We start from the raw sequence: 21,319 nt of genomic DNA, 5'->3' as shown, positions 1-21,319 counted from the left end.
ATAAGAATACGTGGAATCGATGAATTGGTGGCATTGTGGTTTGGATCAACTATTTGTACTAAGCAAGGGTGGAACCATTCATCACTTTGGATGTTGAGGATGCTCACACTTGTGTTGAAGTTTACGAGCATATGAAGAAGAATACTCTTGAATATGTTTTTAGGTCTCTGTTCATCTAAATTTTAAGAACTGAAATCCTGTTATTGCATACACTGAGGGACTAATCTGCCTGATGCCATTAGCTATTCAGATGTATTACCTAAGGCTGAAACACTGAGATACAAAATTTCTCATGTTTTCAATTCCATGGATGCCTTTCAGGTCAAACATCTACATCTACATCTACCACTACCACCACCAGCACCAGCACCAGCACCACCACCACCACCACCAACAACAACAACAAATCATAAGTTGATTGTCCTAATCTATTGGTTGTACAAATTAAAAAATTAATGGTGATTAATTTTCTTCTCAAGAGTAATAATTTAAAATTTTGTCTCAACTATTCCGTAATGGTTTATTATAAAACTTAACTAAGAATGTCGTGAATCAAGAATATTGTTTATACTCAATAACTTTAACAAGCAATGCAAAAACATACATATTTATATTAGCATTGTAAGTACAAAAGAAATCTCAGACAGACAACATTTTTTTGTATGTACAATGTGCGAGGTACAGAACTCTGTCTTTTAAGATGCAGCGAAAATACTTGTTAATATGTAACAGGAGAAAAGGCAGAAGCACTTACAAAACAAATGAATAAATACAATCATATCACAGAGTGCATTTAAGCATGAGAGCTCAAATAAAATAGTATCATTCTCTTTATCTCCTTACAAGTTTACATAAGTAATCGATGGTCCAACTCACGTTCACACTCAACATTTGAATGTTCACCCAGTCATTTACATGCTTCATCACATTTCTATAAATATATAATAAGGATATCAACAAACACACTTCATATTTTTAGTCATCTTGTAGGTGACATATTCACGTTTGTATTACTCAAATGCAATAGCACATTCACACATCACATTAATGACAGTCATCATTTTCAACAAGTCATTTTGGTAACTTTCACATTTCTCAATACAAGAAAACTTAAGTAAAAACTGTAATCAGTGCTACACAATGTAAATAGTAAACTTTATGATATGTTTATCACAAGAGAATGATTTTTAAATGTTTCCTCAATTTATTAGACCAAACGTCCAACAAGAATTACTACAATAAATAACAGACTTTGTCACATCAAAATGTTTGAGCATCAACAATTAGAATTTTGTGACAGTTAATGCCCCACACAGGCGAAACACACAGGAAACTGGAATTTTTCGATGTGTGCGAGGAATATTGAACACAGAACTCACTGCCTACAGAATTCCATATACAGTCTTTGAGAAAAAAAAGAACTGCACTGCCAGTTTCAGTGACTAAGTCCATAATGACATTAAATGTGAACTGTCTTCCCAATTCAGGAGTTAAAACAGCTAGCAGAACTGCAGTTTTCTGTATACGATCACAGTGAAGTGGACAGCTGGGCAGAATAGAAACATGATGGCCAGCATATGAGGTCATTCATGGTATAATTTTTTTATACTACGTAATAAAGATGTATGTTTAAAGTAAGTTCAGCCACAGTGAAATGTTATTTCACTTTATAACAGGTCAGTAAGAGCAGATTTATCCAGAAATATTTTCACAATGGAGCTGTGTCTGGTCATCCACATATGAACATCTCATGCTCAGGAGATTACCTCTTACACAGTGCTTTGACAATCATCCATGTATTCTCCTCATAAAGCAGCAACTTCCATGGCCTACATGGCATGCTACTGCTTTCACTTAGGAAATCATAATGTCAGTTATTGATCATATGCAAGTTCTCACAGAAAACGTCTGTGATATACCTAGTGAACTTCATGCAGTGTACATTTTATGGAAAAACACAGGCCATCTCATTTCATTTTTCTTAATGAAGTCGTAAAGACATTAAGATGACCATATGTGATTTAATAGATGTATGACTAGTGTCACCATTACCTTCACAAAACAAAATAAAAAACTCACAAAATCATCTTGGTGTTTTCAAGCATTTGTAACCTGCACATTAAGTTTCTATTCCCATGGGTAGCTTCTGCACAAAATCATGGAACATATCAAGAGGTAGTGCTATATGTATGTACTGTTTAATCTTCACCTTACGAAAATTACTACAATTATATTTTTAGGCATTTATCATGATGGGTTATATTGATCTATGTATGTCCTTATTCTTCTGTTTTGTTTTTTAGTTTTCAGATTTACTACTATGTAATAAGCTGCTGGCTTCTTGCTAAATGCGAACAAAAATACAAAATCTTTGTTTTGTCAAAACCTGCTTGTTTTGGGAAGAGATGAAACTTTGTGGTCAGAAAATTTCAACACAGGGATGAAAATGTAATTAGTGTATCATGAATTTTTATTTTAATGATAGAAAAAGTTACTGCTAAATGAGCTTGCTTAAAATGTTACAGAACACAAACATGTAGGAAATTTTTATTCTGAAATAGATAATGTATATGTGCAGTCTTCCATCACATATAAGTAGAATTTCACGAACACTATGAAAATGTTGAAATATTGCAGTGATGGTAGACAGAAGTAAACCCAAGTTACAAATAATTTGATGGTGCACAGTAATGAATAAAACTGAGTATATGGAGGCTGATACAAAAACAAAAATACAGATAAGAAAACATCTATAATTATACTCTCTCGTACATTTTAGATCTCCAGATTTATCACAGAGGCATAAAAATAAACAGTTTGTATTTATTTTTACATTTTCCCCAAGGTGACTGCTCCTCTATAATGACAAAAATCACAATCAATGTAATTATCAGTATCTTATAATATTTAGAGGGACTTTTCCTTTTGAAATTCATAAAGCAGGCATCTGCAAAGGTACTAAATAAATGTTACAAGAAGATCAGCAGCAGAGAGATTTTCTTAAATGCAGTAATTTAAAGTTTGATTAAAGATTTTTTTTATGGGGGAAGGGGGCAAATAACAGTCCAGGCCACCATTCCTTTCACAACATGGTGCCAGGCCCAGCTTCCAGTTTTTGAAGTTACACCAGTTTTTGAAGTTACACTTTCTTTCACTAAATCCATTGTGGATGGTGAAATGCAACTGTGATTTAAACCGGCAATTTATATGGATATCATGTAACTAGACACTTTTTGAATTTTTGGAAAATATTTATTTTGTGTACCATTAATAGTTTTCAAGCCACTGCAAGCTCATCATCAGGTGGAGGTGTTACAGGAACATTACCTGGACCATGTGGTGGGGGTGGGGGATGGTGGTGGTGGTGGTGGTGGTGGTGGTGGTGGACATAATGGAATTTTAGCTACAGGTAACAAAAAGTTTATGAAGCAAAACTTTCATAAACTTTTTATTATTGGTAACTAAATGTCTATTAATTCCAACAGCAGCATTATCACAGTGCCTAACTGCACATGGTCCACATGATGTTCCTGTAAAATGTCCATCTAATGGTGAGCCTGCAGTGGCTTGAAAACTAGTTGCTGGAACACAAAATAAATAGTATCAAAAATTCAAAATAGCTATTGGTTGCATATTATATCCAAATAAATCCCCAACACTTTCTTTCTATCTTTCAAATAAACCTTCAATATAGGCTCATCATGGTAAGTATGTAATTAATTTTTATTTGTGGGTAAATTTTACTACGGACTGTAAGTTATATACTTCAGCATTCCTTGTGTCATTTGCTACATGGGTGGTCGTCACAGTACTAATTTTGCCATTTGTATGTCAAAAGACGTTAAACCTGCTTTAGCAGCCACTGACTTCTCGCACCCAACTGCACATGAAGCTTTTTTTAAGGCAGTTTTAAAACACTTATTACATTATTTTTAATCAGCTTAATATCTCCAGAATTCCATCGATCAGAATCAGACAGTGTATATGCTTTTCTGTCCAGTTGGTGTATAGTAAACATTTTACAGTGAGACTCACAGCACTGAATAACTTTGTTTGCCAGCAGCAGCTGCAGCCATTGACCATCAGCTTGCACCCATTGTGTTGAGGGTGAACACAGGCACACAATGTTTCAGGATTGACAACTAGCCAAGAACTTTGTTATGAAAATGTTTTTGGATATATCTGCAACAGCTGAAATTTCAGAAAGTGAGATAAATAGTCGGTGAGTTTAAATGGGATATTTAATTTCAGTATAAACACAAAATGCAGAATCAAAATGATACACCATAAGTGGACTCTGTATTCCACTTCACTGGGATTTACCACTAGACCATGTTCACTTACAGCAAAGGGCAACTCAAATGGAAAATAACAGAAAAAGGTTGAGTACAGTGTAGCATGGGGCACTCTTCAATTTGAGTCTAAGTCATCACACCAGTTGCCACTTTTGGCAATTTTAAAGATTCTACACATTAACTTTGTCTAGCATTCCATTGTAGCTTGTACTCTGAAGCAGCCGAATCATATAACTAATGCCAACATGAATCTAGTTTTTCATACTTGTTACACCATGCTGCCAATACATGTTACACTGCCCTGCAGTGAGGTACACAGTAACAGTTTTCACAGTCTCAATAAATATGCCAATTTCAAAGGCACAATGAGTCTGTGAGCCTTAAATGATTGTTGAATAGTCCTTAAAAAAAATAGATAAAAAGAACAATATCTTCACAAACTTGATTTTCAAAATTTAAGAAGGCAAATTTTCAGTTACACTGTGCTCCACCTTCCCTATTTGTTCCACAAACTGCAGCATCTCACAGTTGCTAGCTTTTGCAGATTGCTGGACTTTGAATTCTGAAAGCAGTCAAATTTATCTCACATTAAACAGTCGACTTTGACTGGGTCACTTTAGTTATTGCCCAGCAGACAGTTTTCTATCACAGACTCTACCTACATAAATATTACAAAGCAAAAAGTAAAAATTCTATATTACAAACCTAAAAATAAAAATTCTATATTACAAATCTGAAAATAAAAATTAAATACATCATATACAATACAGGCATGAAAAATACAAATCTGAAAGAATTAATAGCCTTATCCACTAGCAGATAGAAAATAAGATGGTAATAACCTGCAGAAATACTGCTATTGCTGAAGAGATTTGTCTACAGTTATACTGGTTGCTATCTACGGCTATGTTTACATACATACAGGGCTATTACAAATGATTGAAGCGATTTCATAAATTCACTGTAGCTCCATTCATTGACATATGGTCATGACACACTACAGATACGTAGAAAAACTCATAAAGTTTTGTTCGGCTGAAGCCGCACTTCAAGTTTCTCCCGCCAGAGCGCTCGATTGCGCAGTGAGACAAAATGGCGACAGGAGTGAAAAAGCGTATGTCATGCTTGAAATGCACTCACATCAGTCAGTCATAACAGTGCAACGACACTTCAGGACGAAGTTCAACAAAGATCCACCAACTGCTAACTCCATTCGGCGATGGTATGCGCAGTTTAAAGCTTCTGGATACCTCTGTAAGGGGAAATCAACGGGTCGGCCTGCAGTGAGCGAAGAAACGGTTGAACGCATGCGGGCAAGTTTCACGCATAGCCCATGGAAGTCGACGAATAAAGCAAGCAGGGAGCTAAACGTACCACAGCCGACGGTTTGGAAAATCTTACAGAAAAGGCTAAAGCAGAAGCCTTACCGTTTACAATTGCTACAAGCCCTGACACCCGATGACAAAGTCAAACGCTTTGAATTTTCGGTGCAGTTGCAACAGCTCATGGAAGAGGATGCGTTCAGTGCGAAACTTGTTTTCAGTGATGAAGCAACATTTTTTCTTAATGGTGAAGTGAACAGACACAATGTGCGAATATCCTCACGCATTCGTGTAGTTAATTCGCAATTCAACAAAAGTTAACGTGTTTTGTGCAATCTCACGGTTTAAAGTTTGCGGCCTCTTTTTCTTCTGCGAAAAAAACGTTACAGGACACGTGTATCTGGACAAGCTGGAAAGTTGGCTCATGCCGCAACTGGAGACCGACAGCGCCGACTTCATCTTTCAACAGGATGGTGCTCCACCGCACTTCCATCATGATGTTCGACATTTCTTAAACAGGAGATTGGAAAACCGATGGATCGGTCGTGGCGGAGATCACGATCAGCAATTCATGTCATGGCCTCCACGCTCTCCTGACTTAACCCCATGTGATTTCTTTCTGTGGAGTTATGTGAAAAATTCAGTGTTTAAACCTCCTCTACCAAGAAATGTGCCAGAACTGTGAGCTCGCATCAACGATGCTTTCGAACTCATTGTGGGGACATGCTGCGCCGAGTGTAGGAGGAACTTGATTATCGGCTTGATGTCTGCCGAATCACTAAAGGGGCACATATCGAATGTTTGTGAACGCCTAAAAAAACTTTTTGAGTTTTTGTATGTGTGTGCAAAGCATTGTGAAAATATCTCAAATAATAAAGTTATTGTAGAGCTGTGAAATCGCTTCAGTCATCTATAATAACCCTGTAGTTTCGTTGAAAATTTTGATCAGCAACTGTTGGAACTGCTACTATCAACCAATTGAAATTTACAGTATATTTATAACTTATGCTTTGTGCCTCATGTTTACAGGTTTGTAACATACCTATCAAGAATAGAGCAAAAAAATTTACTTGTTATGAATTATGGATCAAAACATAAATTAATGATTTAATAATGAAGAGTTAATTTATTCTTCATATCACCCCAAAACATCATTAAATATAGAAGAACTATCAAAAAACTATGTAAATTCCAATGGATCTAACTGCAAACCACCAGTAACAAAATTTTAATAGATACATGAGATTAGCAGAAGTGTCTAAGTTTGACACTATTTACAGGACTAAAATGTTGATTTCCCAAGTATGTTAGCATCTGCAAACAAGGATTGGAATATTTTAACAGCAGAAAATTTTGCCTCTATGAAACTATTGTTAATAAAAGAATTATTTAAGATCCATAAAATGGAAAGCATATCATCAGTCATGGAGTCATCCAATATGGTGACCATGTCTCAGACATCAGACTTGCCCCTAAATGTCCACTGGAGATCTTAAGTAGTGGTTAATTAGATCTGTGGATCATGTAATTGCTAATGTTGCTGCATATAAATAGAAATTCTTACTTGCATGTCAGAATTTTTAATGATAAAACTACATGCTGACTAAAATAGAATTAATCAAGTAACCTGTGCTATACAAATTTGTTTTCATGCTGATAGTAGAACCCATACAAAGAAATGCTGGTCCAACCTTTGCAAGAGATATAATATTTTATATCAAATACATTGTACTTGGACTTAATAGCAAAACAACAAAAATAATTTTTATAGAATGACTGAATTGAAAAGGCAACCTTACAGTACACATTTCATAAATGTAAATTTAACAAATACTCACAATATACATACATTTAACATAATACAATTTAACAGTGTCATATACACAGATATCACTGTAACAGTCAAAATTAAGTATTTCCCTGAGTTCCAGAAACTTAGTTTTCTCCCATGGGATGAGTATGAAAAGATGAGAAACAGTAAAGGGCTGAAGAGTCAGAGAGAGTGGTAGTTCAAAGTTAGCGGACAGTGTGTCAGCAAGATTAAGATGGTATTGCACTAGGTGCAATGGAACCATTCTACTGAGAGTAAAGTATGCAGTATTGTTTGAGTGGAACAGGAGAAAATGAAATCAAGTTAAAAAAAATATAATGTAGTAAATGGAAAGAGTACTTTGTGTAATTTAACAAAGGTATTTAAGACATGAGATGTTGTTATAGAATAAAGTACTGCACAAAATTGGTGCCAGAATGAAGTATGTGTAAGTTTTCATCCTCTCTTTACTACCTTTCACCTATTGCTCATCGTAGTTCCGTTATTTTACATCATCCATGGTATTCCATGTTTCCATCCAAAAAATTACACCATATTGTCTGATACAAAGCTGTAGCAGCTCCTCTTCTAAAACTAATATTGCAAAAACTCTTGCAGACCAAAGAACAATTTGTGACTTTTAGTCAGTCCTACAGGTAGCAAATGCCTCACTGGAGGAACTTTATCATTTGTATGGACTGTTTAAGTGGTTTTGTTGAAAAATCTAGAAACTTATTCACTTAGTACATTTATAGAAACAGAGAATAGTTTCAATACTTACACAAGATTATTTTAAATACCACAGTCAACAAAATTAGTCACTAAAAATAAAGCACTGAAATAAGAGTTTATACAACAAAAATAGGTAATATATTGGCAGATGACATTTCTTACTATGTGTACACCTATTTTATAAAATATAGATGCTATCCTCATTATGTAACTATATCAGCATACAAGAATAATGATGCAAATAAAGATGATTACTTATAAAGGAAAAAATACTGTCTCCACATAGATCATTGAGCAGATAGCAGCACACAACAATACTGACAGTAAATGAACACTAAAACAAAGAGAACAGGGGAGAAGAGAACAGGAAGCACGCCAGAATAGGCAAGAAAATGCATTATTAACTCAGACAGAAAGCTATCTCTTACAGTAAAAAGGTTTACTTGTCTATAAATGCACATGCAGGAATGCTTGTATGTAAATGAAATCCTAATGACTTCTACAAGCATAAATATGCAATATGTCAAAGATCACAGCAACACAAATTATAGTATAAATGATGCTGTTTCATTATCATTCAGCTTCATGATCTGCTGCTCTTTGTCCCATATTCTACTTGGTCTGTTTCTCAATCTCAGTAGACTAACAAAAGTCTAATAACTTAAGATTGACTGACTTCTAAATTCTCATTTTCTTCTTCTAGAAAAATTTATGTTGCTTGGTATAACAGTCAAGGACTGTGATCTATGCATTTTCCAAATACCAATACCTATATTTCCAGAAGAAAGAAAAACAAAGTGACTTCAATTAACAGCACTGTACATCACACAATTTATCCTCAACAGAGTGTGTATATTTCCAAACCCTGCCTCAACTGAGTGCAGTGCAGCAAATCAACAATACTTCTTACAAGCCCTTACAATTCCTTAGGGCTGATGCAACATTACTGTTGTGAGATCATATATAACTGATTTAGGTAACAGCTGTGGTCAGCGAGACAGTCGTGAACTAGAGTCAGAAGATGCTGGTGACTGACATGACAAAGTAATGCGGTACAAAGGGGCATTCTTTAGCAATACTGCAACTGCATCTTGACGTCCGAGTTCTTCCAGTGTAGTTATCAACTGGCCTACAACAGATGGAAATTCAAAATGAACAACATTAAAACACAAATAACCTCTTCTATATAATGTGTAAAATAAAATGTGTAGTATTTATTTGGTGCTATAAGGTCAGTGGGGAATTAATTATATTTGAAACTCTTAACTATAAAAGTATTAAAAAGTGCTACTCATCATATACAGAAGATGCTGAGTCAGAGACAGGCACAATGAAAAGACTGCTATACAATTGAGGTTTTGGGCAAAAGACCTTCTTCTGAACTGGAAAACACACCCATATTAATGTATGCACAACTCACATACACAAGACCATGGTCTCTGGCCACTGAGGCTGAATTATGAGCAACTGCACCTGATGGGAGAAGCACTCTGTGGGCGGTGGTAGTAAGGAGGAGGCTGGAGCAGGGAGGCAGAGGGACACCAGTTTAGCGGTGGGGTAGGGTGTAGTGCTGCTTGTGATATAGTGAGGACAGTGTAAGGCTCCAGGTCCAGGTTTGAGTGTTGGGAGGGGGGAATTGGGAAGGAGAGCAGAAAAGGAGAGAGGTAGAGGAGGGGGAAAAATGACTAATGGGTATGTTGGTGGAATAGAAAGCTTGTAGTGCTGGAGTGGAAGCAGTGGACAGGGCAGATGGGTGGAGGTGAGGCCTGGACTGTTATGGGAATGTAGGATATATTGTTGGAAGTGTTCCAATCTGCACAGTTCAGAAACACAGTGTTGGCACGAAGGGCCCAGATGGCACAGGCCATGAAGCAGTTACTGATATGAAGCATGTTGTGTTTGGCAGCATGTTCAGCAACTGGATGATCCAACTGTCTCTTGGCCACAGAGTTAGTAGCAATTCATGCGAACAGACAGCTTGTTTGTTATCGTGCCCACAAAGAAAGCAGCATAGTGGTTACTGCTTGGTCTGTAGATCACATGACTGCTTTTTCAGGTATCCATGCTCTTGATGGGGTAGGTGATACTTTTGACCAGACTGGAGTAGGTGGTGGTGGTGGTGGTGGTGGTGGTGGTGGTGGTGGTGGTGGAAGGACTATTGCAGGAATATGAGTCATGAGGCAAGGGGTTGGGAGCAGGGGTGGAGTAGGGATGGACAAGGATACTGCTTAGGTTCAGTGGGCGCAGTGCAATATCACTGTGGGAGGGGTATGGAGGACAGTGGGTAGGATATTCCTCATTTCAAGGCACAACATGAGGTAATCGAAACCCAGATGGAGAATGTGATTCAGCGGCTCCAGTCCTGGGTCATGGGTCACAAGAGGAGTGCTCCTTTGTGGCTAGAGTTGCGCTTGCATGAGTGTGGTGCGTTTTATACTTTAGAAGAAGGCCTTTCAGCTGAAAGCTCAAATGTATTGCACACTTTTCACAGTGACTGTCTGTGACTCAACGTCTTTTCTATATAGTGAGTCTCATTATTCCATCCTTGATTATTCATTGCTTGAAAATCTGAACTATCATGGTCATATTTTTAATTTTGTGTTTTTGAAGGGATGTCACAGAGCAGCAAAGAGAAGAGTGGTCCCCCCCCCCCCCCCCTACCCCAATTCTACAGAGAATCTGAATATGGATGACTGGATAGAGATTCAAAACACTGTACTCTAGAATATGAGTCCACTGTCTTTTCACTGTGCCACCTTGCTTGATTCAGGGCTTGGAAGCTAAGGGGTAAAGGAAAGTTATATGCTTACTACAAACTTCTGAAAACTTAAGTGATCAGCTGTACAAAATTATCAGTTACATAGACTGAAAGTCTTCTACACTGCTTCAACTTACGATATTTATCCTGAAGTTTCTCCAGTTTAAAAAATAATGGGTGGCAGCTGACATCTAAATTCTTGATGAAACGAGAGAAAAGCCTGACAGAGGCATCCCAGTGGCTGGCACCTATCCAGAGTAGGTGCCCAATAGGAAACATGCTGTGAAAATTGTACAGAAGGAAGATGAAGGATTTTGAGTTACAGAATAAGATCAGGAAAGGAAAATAAAGGTGTGTTAAGGTGGAACAGAATAGTAGAAGTTCAAGAAGAAAATTTTGTTGGCCTGGCAGAAACATGTTTGTTATGCAGGATGAACATTAATAAAATTGACAAACTGCAGGGATGGATTCCTGACCGGAAATGGAGGAAAAAAGATCCTGTGAACATGTGTCTGGAAATGCATCTTTGTGACAGTAGATGGCATTCATGAATGACAATTCATCTTACCATGTGCTGTGTGTTCTTTGTGTGTTGCAGGCTCTGCAACTGATGCAGTGTACTGTAAGCAGCAGAATGGTTCAGTATTCATGTTCAGAACAAGCCGAGATGGTGTTTGTGTATGGCCAAGCAGATGGGAACAGTCGAGAGGCAGCACCACTATACCAAAACAAGTACCCTCACAGGCAACAACCACATCACACAACATTTCTAGCCCTTTTTGGGTGTTTGTATGATCATGGGTCATTTCAGATAGACAAATGTGCAGGGAGATGGCGGACTGTGTGTACACCATATTTCGAGGACCAGGTTCTACAGGATATTGAGACTAACCATAATACAAGGTACTGGCAAGTGGTCCATCAACATGATGTAAGACAAAGTACAATTATGTGTATTCTGCATGACAACTGCTTCTATCCCTATCACCTGCAATCCCATTTGGGTCAATTTGAACATCTATTGTGATGTGGATGCAATACAGCTCTGTACTGAGTTCCAGGATGATTTGTTGTCATTGTAGGCCAAGCATTCACTTCCAGACACATTTTCAAAGGACCCTTTTTCTCTCCATTTCCAATCAGGAATCTGTCCCTGCAGCTTGTCAGTTTTATGAACATTCACTCTGTACAAGAAAAATTGTTTTTCTGTTGACGTGGGACATGTATCATTTTATCAACTTGATCAGAGGAATAATTCTGTTTGTACAGCTTTTTAAATTATTGTTATGTTTCATCAAATGGAGAAACCGGAATAATGTCTGTAATGGATTATCCACAGCAGAAAGCAATTCAATCTTCATGAACGATTGTAAGAAGTCTGCTGCTTTACTTTTACTGTTAACAAATGGGCAACTGAACTCAAATCCAGCCATACTTCTCTTGAATATACATGAAGGACTTCTTCAGAAAAGTGCAACTGTAAAACAAAACATTGAAAAAGTGCACAATATAGGATTGGATGAATGGAAATTAAAGATGTATGAAATAGCTGCTAGCTAGGGAAAACCGGAAAAAAGTTTTGCATGTATTACTGATTTTTTACTGTGGTTGAGACATGGGTGTAAGAAAGGCCATAGAGTTGGATATAAGAAGTCCATGATCAGAAACTGAGAAATTTAAAGTATGAATTACTGAAAGATCAATCCTGTTCATCAGATGTGGCATCCTCTGGCTCCCACTTGTTCTTCAAATCACAATAAATTTGCATGTAGCAGTATTTTTAGGCTGATTAAATTATGATGTATTTTGCAGGTCTTCCAGAATTACAGCTCACGAATGGAATATACTCTCTGGAAAGTCATTGGACAAAGCCCATTAAAATAAAAGTGGGCTGTGTAAAAAAATAAGAGCATTTTTTCACTGTCAAGTTACACATTTTTGTTTCCTAGATCACTTAATATGTCAGCAAGATGATGTGGGATTGTCAATAAAAAGTAAAATTCATAGTCCAACAAATTGGCTTCACATTCCTTCCCTGAATTCCTCCCAAGTGAACTTATTCTCACAACCACAGAAACTGTCACTATCCACTGCCTCAAAACAGGCTCTTATCAGGTACCGTATTTACTCGAATCTAAGCCGCACGTTTTTTCTGGTTTTTGTAATCCAAAAAACCGCCTGCAGCTTAGAATCGAGTGCAAAGCAAGCGGAAGTTCTTAAAAATGTTGGTGGGTGCCGCCACAACTTAGTTCTGCCGTCGAATATATGTAGCACTACACAGGCATGCTTTGTAGGCACAAAGATAAATACTGGCGCCAAAACCTCTGCATCAGTAAATAGATTTTTTAAAAAAAAAAAAAAAAAAGATGGAAGACAAGCTTTTTTTCTCCGTGCCGAGTTTCGACCACTGAATTTTCATACATTATCCAACGAAGTAAATACAAATTCCGTATTGTTCATCTTCGTTATGTAGCAGCATTTCAAGGTACTATGAAAACCTGGCAAGAATGTTTAGAATGTTTGTCAATATGGCCAACTCCACGTTCTGAATTTTTCCCTATCTGTGAGAAGAGATGGTTGCTAATAGGAACTTTTATAAATTGTGAATCACATGCAGTGTTCTCGTCACCATAAGAATAATACGAATATAAACATTTTGCCATGTATTGTTTCGTGTTTGCTGCTATCTCATTTAAATCCTGTCTGCGTAATAAACCACAAAACTAGAGTGAGACAACAGCAAACGGGGAAGAATATACATATCATGTCATGTTTATATTCGTATTATTCTTATGCTAAACAATGATACAGTCAGAAATGAAGCGAGGCAATTGACTAGATTTTTAAATCTAAGATGACTCTAATTTCTGTGCAGAATTTAATGTACTAAAGAGGCGCCTGCAAAGATTTTCAAACGGAGAAAAATTTTCGCTAAACTCTCGTTCAGAACATCATCTATCATACGCAGTCTATTATTTGGTTCTTGTTGATCATTATCAAAGAAAGCAGCAGTGTAAGTAACAACAAGTAGCAGTCTCTTGCCATTGTTTCGCTAATGAGATGATTCCTCTCTCTCTGTCTCTCTCTCTCTCTCTCTTTTTTTTTTTTTTTTTTTTTTTTTTTTGTAAGCGGCGGTAGCGTGCACAAAAGCAAGCCATGCCGTGATCGGCGACAGGCCTTAAACACGCAGTATCAGAGTACGACAAACAATGCATGACACAGTACAGTAATGCATTTTCAGCGTAGAGTGACGTAAACACCTATAACAAAGAAAACAGCACTTATCAGATCAAAGAAAAATGAGCAATCAATTCAAACCAGATGAAGCACGTGAAAAAGGAAGGGTACCCGTATAAATATGGACGGAGCGCCTGACGCATAGCAATGGCTACCTGGTAAAGCTTAACTGCTAAGCTTACGACTCGAACCAAACTACTGTAGCTGTATCGTCATTCATTCGACCTAAATTGTCTCATATTACAGTGGACCAACTTTGTTTCGATTTGGAGATGCGGCCTAAAACTTTTCTCTCCTCTTGAATTTCGAGTCTCACATTTCAGGTGCGGCTTGGATTCGGGAAATTTTTTTCCTTGATTTCGAGTCTCATTTTTCAGGTGCGGCTTAGATTCGAGTGCGGTTTAGACTCGAGTAAATATGGTAATTCTCATTGCATAAGAGGCTACTCCTACGGCTATGAACTATAGTGATTACTTGGCAGAGGTCCTCTGACAATTTTCAGATTCAGCACCTAGAAGCTCTGCTGCTGTTTTCTTATCCCAGAAGTTTTCAGTCATCTCCAATCCCTTGGCAAGTCCCTTGACACTTCCCACAATTTCTTTCCACAGGTCACACCCTTCCTCACACCCACCATTCCCCAGACCCCCAATTTTTAGAGGCTTCCCAAGATCCATATAATCAACCAAATGGGACACCTCACTATCACTAAAAGTGGACGAAAAACTTCAACTGTCGACAACAACCTATATTCCTATATCCAGGACATAAATCATTTATTCCATGATTTCTGCACAGTTTCTGTCCCTTTGTCACATGACTTTGCTTGTCACTGTCTGTTCCCCCACCCTCTACCCTTCTATTTTTAAGTCATCAGTTTTACAACTGATTTGAAACTCTCGTTTTTCATCTCCAAATAATTTTTACATCATACATCATCACAATTTGTTTTGCATATGCTAGTCCTTGTCTGCTCCTTCCAGTGCAAAATTAACTACTCTTGGATGCAGTAGTACATGTCCCACAAATGTGTCATTTATTTTGGTAAGGGTCTTCCATAGACTTCTCTCCCTCCCTACTCAATTTAGAATTTTTTCATTTCGCACTTTATACACCTATTTAATTTTTAACATTCTTCAATAGCATCACATATTTAGTACTTCCTGTTTGTTCATCAAATTTTTGATGGTCCACATTTCACTTCCATTCAATGCTAAGTCTCAGACATATACTTTAAGGAAGTTCTTCCTCAGTTCTGTATTACTATCTGATGTTATTTGTTTGCACCTCCTCTGCAACTCTGTGTAATGCATGAGCCACAAAAGTGATATACACCATACTGCAGTAAAGAATCGGGAGCCCCTTGGCTGCTTTAGCCATGTATGAAGTACTATCTGTTACTAGCAGCAAAATGTTAGCTCTGCTCACACCATCCAGCCACAGTAGCTTCATAGAGTTGTCAAAGTGGCAGTTGTCATGTTGTTTACTCTCCTGAGAGCTTCACACATTAGGAGGAGCATTTCTCCAGGCCTGTCAACTTTAAGAACACCAGCAACAACATTTGCAACATGACACCCACACACATTGGTGGTTTTATCTATGGATATCCAAGACCTTTTGATCAGTAATACTAATTCATAAGTTGTTGAGTACTTCATCATAGCACATGGATAAATAGTTCTTTCTTAACAAAGTTTCATCTGGAAATGGATGTATTGCGTACTTCTGCAAGAACTGTCTGAAGTGTGGATTCTTCAACTTCTCCAATGGGATGTTGCACAATGCCATCATTTCACACAAGTCCTGAAAGAATGATTGCACAGTTGATGATGGACCTGGCTGTTCAAATAACATTGTTTGTCTGCTGTCATTTTCACCACTTCTCTTCACATAGCTGCTGTGTTTTGAGATATTACGATGTCATTGCACATTAAAGTGCTTTTCTGCATTAACTTTAACTTTATATAGCCTACAAAATAATAATTTCCCAACAGTCCTGAAGAACTTCTCTCCAAAATCAAGAACAAAACCTCACAACAACATGCTGTTGGAGCATTTTAATTGAACCAGACTAAGTTTGTACTCAAACCGAATTGTGTGACCACATGTGCAATGTTTATTACATCAGAATCCAGTGTTGGCTTCAAGAGAATTTTGTTGACCCCATGCAACAATGTCTTACATCAGCGAACCAACTAGTGTGTTATGCCACTTGTGTACTGTACTTCTAATAAATAAAGCTTTGTAATAACTGTCGAGTTTATTTGTGACATCAAACCTCAAATATTGTCCTGTGAGTAACATCTTCATGTTTTTATTTTTGTGTCCAAAAAAGATAAGACAAATGAATGCATTTTTGGCAAAAATTGACTGAAATATGCATTACTATGGGAAAAGTTGGCTGAAATATCACTTATTACAGCAAAATTTGGCCAAAATATATCATTAAAAAGCGGTGAAGTATGACATTATATGCACAGTAAAAATACATTTTTTTACACTACAATATCAGGATTTGTGCATAAATTGTTGTAAAATTCACTCTAAAGTTCACATGACTTATCGTTACAATCTGGGCCCTACATATCACTATTATAAGATAACAATGAATAAACTGAACAGCAACAGCAACCTAAAACACTAATTTTGGTTATGGTCTTTTGTTGTTGCCATTCTAACATTCACTTATAATGTTTTGGGAAGAAACAAATCAGGAAGGCTAAATCTTGAAACAATTCCTAGACATCATTTACAAAAATTAGAATAAAAATATTTTTGAGAAACTAAATGTCTTGTGTCCTGTTGAAATGAAGAGTTACCTTATTACTTTCAACAAGGAACTAATTTTAGAGCACTTTTTTTGAATTATAATTGAGTTTCCTATCGTAATCTGTAACAATTATGCTATATCCTGTTTCCATAGACCTCAAATGTAACAGTTCTACAAAAAAAAGTAATAATAAGATACCATATACCAGGGTTATTCCAAAAGTAAGGTCCGATTTGCCGTAACTATTGAAATTTGGCGCCAATGACAAAACACGCATGCGCGCCGACTCCCGGCACGCCTTGCGCGTCAAACGCCGCCATTCGCTTTGTTACTGTTGCTGAGTGTAGTTCACAGTGTCACTTTACAATGTTTAAGACAATTGATCAGCCCGCCGATTGTGAAGTAAGGGCAGTGATACGGTTTTTGTCTGCAAGAAACAATTCAGCGGCGGAAATCCATCGGCAGATTACTGAAGTGTACGGTCCTAACATAATGAGCGACAGTAAAGTGCGCAAGTGGGTGCGAGCTTTTAATGAAGGACGGGGTAATGTGCACGATGAACCACGGTGTGGCCGACCATCAGTGATTTCAAACGATTTGGTCAATGCGGTTGACAAAAAAATTCGTGAAGATCGCCGATTCACTATTACAGACGTAGACATGCATTTTCCGAATGTGAGTAGAACAACTTTGTACAGAATTGTGTCTGAACATTTGAAGTTTCACAAATTGTGTGCCCGTTGGGTTCCCAGGCTGCTTACTGAGCCCCATCGAATGAAAAGAATGGCTTTTGCTCTTGATTTTTTGGAGCGATATCATAAGGAAGGTGACAGTCTTTTAGACAATGTTGTCACAGGGGATGAGACATGGGTTTCTCACATCACTCCAGAGTCTAAACGTCAGTCAATGCAATGGCGTCACACGTCATCGCCAGTCAAGGTCAAGGCAAAGCAGACAATCTCAACACGTAAGGTTATGGCGACTGTGTTCTGGGATAGACGTGGAGTATTGTTAGCCGACTTTATGGAGAGAGGAACAACGATTAATAAAGCCGCCTACTGCGCTACCCTGACTAATCTTCGACGTGCAATCCAGAATAAGCGACGTGGTCTTTTGTCGTCTGGAATCTTGTTGTTGCATGACAATGCCAGACCCCACACTGCAAATGAAACGCAAGCTCTGATCAAGAAATTTGGATGGGAACAGATGGACCATCCTCCTTACAGTCCGGACCTGGCGCCAAGTGATTTCCACCTGTTCCGTTACTTAAAGGAGTTTCTCGGCGGCAAGCGCTTCGACACAGATGATGAAGTGAAAGAAGCAGTTAAGGACTGGTTATCGTCACAGGTGGCCGATTTCTATAACATGGGCATTCAAAAGCTTGTTGAACGATGTGACAAATGTTTAAATAAGTATGGAAGTTATGTAGAAAAATAGATAAAGATGTAAGGAATGTAAATAAAACTATTGTTTTGAAAAAACATTTTAGTTTTGATTTTTTTTTTATAACCGGACCTTACTTTTGGAATAACCCTCGTACAAATATTTACTTCATGGTAATGCAACTGGTTACTTATCCTCACACAATGATTCTTCTAGTTTCAATATTTATTTTGTATCAATATTTAACAAAGTTAGTGCAAGAGTAAAATAAAACTAAATAATACCTATTGTTCCTCCCCATGCATCAAGAAGAGCTGCTGTGCGTGACACAGAGGCAGCTGAGGCAGATCCATCAATATGAGCAAGTTCATCAAGTAGACCTAAACGGACAGCCAGGAGACACCAGTCACGTCCAAGAGGATCAGGTGGATCTAACAGAAGACACAGACGCTGGCGACACAATGTTGAAAGTGCTGATACTGATAATCTGTCTGCTGTCACAAGCAGCTGCAAGACCTAGAAAAAAATGAAGTTCAAGTATTGGTGATACATTGGTTTTATGTTTAGTCGACTGGATACTCATAAAATTATTGGAAAGAGAAACATAACATTCATTTGAATGCGTTAGTTACATTCAAAAGTCACACAAAAGATGATCTACATAGAAAATTTTAAGTGCAATCACAAACCCTTTCAGTTACGTACACATGAAAGGAAGAACTCCCTGTGGGAGACAATGTTCAGTACAGATATTCAGATAACTCTCTCTCTCTCTCTCTCTCTCTCTCTCTCTCTCTCTCACACACACACACACACACACACACACACATTATCCAAACACTTCAGCTCAACTCAGAAGTTATTGATCAATGTGGTCCCAGAACGAAACCTGTACAAGGTGATATTGTATGAGCTGTATAAATATTGATACTGAAATGAACAAAGTGGTATAGACATTGGCTTAATACCAATGACTATAAATTTTCAAAAAAATAATTGTTCCTATGTGGTGTCCAAGTGGTGCTTTGGTGCCTGAAGGGGCAGGGTACTTCCTCTGGAACCTAAACATAAACTTTTCTTCGATTGCAGAATTCTCTCACATACGTAGATATAGTTGTCTGAGACTTTACTACAATGCAAGTAAGTTTTTTTCTGCCGTTACACTACTTAATGCGATCAGGAATACTTCAGTCTTCACAATATCCATAATATCTATATAATTTCTTTTTTTTGTTAATATGGTATGTGTGGTACATTATGCCATTCCTTTTGTTTCGGTGGTCATAGCATCAGCCTATAATGAAGATAGATGCAAACTATAACAGTAAGTAAGTGAAGTCCTGAACTTTCTTCTGTCACATCCTTGTATACACACTCATAGAATTCCAGAAATGGACCAATCCAAGACACCGGAACATGCAGTCATTCTTTGCTTCCATACAGCACCAAACAAAAATGCCTGTAATATACTTGGCAGACACCTGTCACAATTCCCAGTAGAACACTCCTACCCCTGATCCCTGCAGAATTTGGCAGCCCAGCAGTACACATGTTGTCTATGCACAACCTACATCTGCGGTGGCTTTTTGAGACTATATTGAATTTTATGTACCAGAGCAATTGTAGTAAAAGCTGAAGGACAGGCCATTTTATACAGTAGGTTTGCTTTGTACGTTCCATCTACTAATCCAAATGCATCAGCTGCAAATAGATGAGCCATTTTCTATGTTGGTGTTGTTGTTGTTGTGGTCTTCAGTCCTGAGACTGGTTTGATGCAGCTCTCCATGCTACTCTATCCTGTGCAAGCTTTTTCATCTCCCAATACCTACGGCAACCTGCATCCTTCTGAATCTGCTTAGTGTATTCATCTCTTGGTCTCCCTCTACGATTTTTACCCTCCACACTGCCCTCCAATACTAAATTGGTGATCCCTTGATGCCTCAGAACATGTCCTACCAACCGATCCCTTCTTCTGGTCAAGTTGTGCCACAAACTTCTCTTCTCCCCAATTCTGTTCAATACTTCCTCATTAGTTATGTGATCTACCCATCTAATCTTCAGCATTCTTCTGTAGCACCACATTTCGAAAGCTTCTATTCTCTTCTTGTCCAAACTATTTATCGTCCATATTTCACTTCCATACATGGCTACACTCCATACAAATACTTTCAGAAATGACTTCCTGACACTTAAATCTATACTTGATGTTAACAAATTTCTCTTCTTCAGAAACGCTTTCCTTGCCATTGCCAGTCCACATTTTATATCCTCTCTACTTCGACCATCATCAGTTATTTTGCTCCCCAAATAGCAAAACTCCATTACTACTTTAAGTGTCTCATTTCCTGATCTAATTCCCTCAGCATCACCCGACTTAATTAGACTACATTCCATTATCCTTGTTTTGCTTTTGTTGATGTTCATCTTATATCCTCCTTTCAAGACACTGTCCATTCCATTCAACTGCTCTTCCAAATCCTTTGCTGTCTCTGATAGAATTACAATGTCATCGGCGAACCTCAAAGTTTTTATTTCTTCTCCATGAATTTTAATACCTACTCCGAATTTTTATTTTGTTTCCTTTACTGCTTGCTCAATATACAGATTGAACAACATCGGGGAGAGGCTACAACCCTGTCTTACTCCCTTCCCAACCACTGCTTCCCTTTCATGTCCCTCGACTCTTATAACTGCCATCTGCTTTCTGTACAAATGTAAGTAGCCTTTCGCTCCCTGTATTTTTCCCCTGCCACCTTCAGAATTTGAAAAAGAGTATTCCAGTCAACATTGTCAAAAGCTTTCTCTAAGTCTACAAATGCTAGAAATGTTGGTTTGCCTTTCCTTAATCTTTCTTCTAAGATAAGTCATAGGGTCAGTATTGCCTCACGTGTTCCAACATTTCTATGGAATCCAAACTGATCTTCCCCAAGGTCAGCTTCTACCCGTTTTTCCATTCGTCTGTAAAGAATTCGCGTTAGTATTTTGCAGCTGTGACTTATTAAACTGATAGTTCGG

General features: G+C 37.7%; 1 protein-coding gene across 1 annotated transcript in view; it reads right to left on the bottom strand.

Annotated features, from left to right (window-relative positions):
* Positions 1-8,482: 8,482 nt before the first annotated feature.
* The window catches only part of LOC126474959 (death-associated protein kinase dapk-1-like), a 314,370-nt gene continuing 301,533 nt past the window's right edge, over positions 8,483-21,319 (bottom strand). The window contains exons 23-24 of the mRNA XM_050102484.1: positions 18,589-18,820; positions 8,483-9,288 (exon numbers count right to left, since the gene is read on the bottom strand). Coding sequence (XP_049958441.1) covers positions 9,149-9,288; positions 18,589-18,820 — 372 coding nt within the window. The 3' untranslated portion in view covers positions 8,483-9,148. The remainder of the gene's footprint in view (positions 9,289-18,588; positions 18,821-21,319) is intronic.

The sequence above is a fragment of the Schistocerca serialis genome, chromosome 4 (genome assembly GCF_023864345.2).
Source record: "Schistocerca serialis cubense isolate TAMUIC-IGC-003099 chromosome 4, iqSchSeri2.2, whole genome shotgun sequence".
Lineage (NCBI taxonomy): Eukaryota > Metazoa > Arthropoda > Insecta > Orthoptera > Acrididae > Schistocerca > Schistocerca serialis.
Note: the sequence above shows the minus strand (reverse complement) of the source record. Positions and strands in the feature narration are given on the sequence as shown.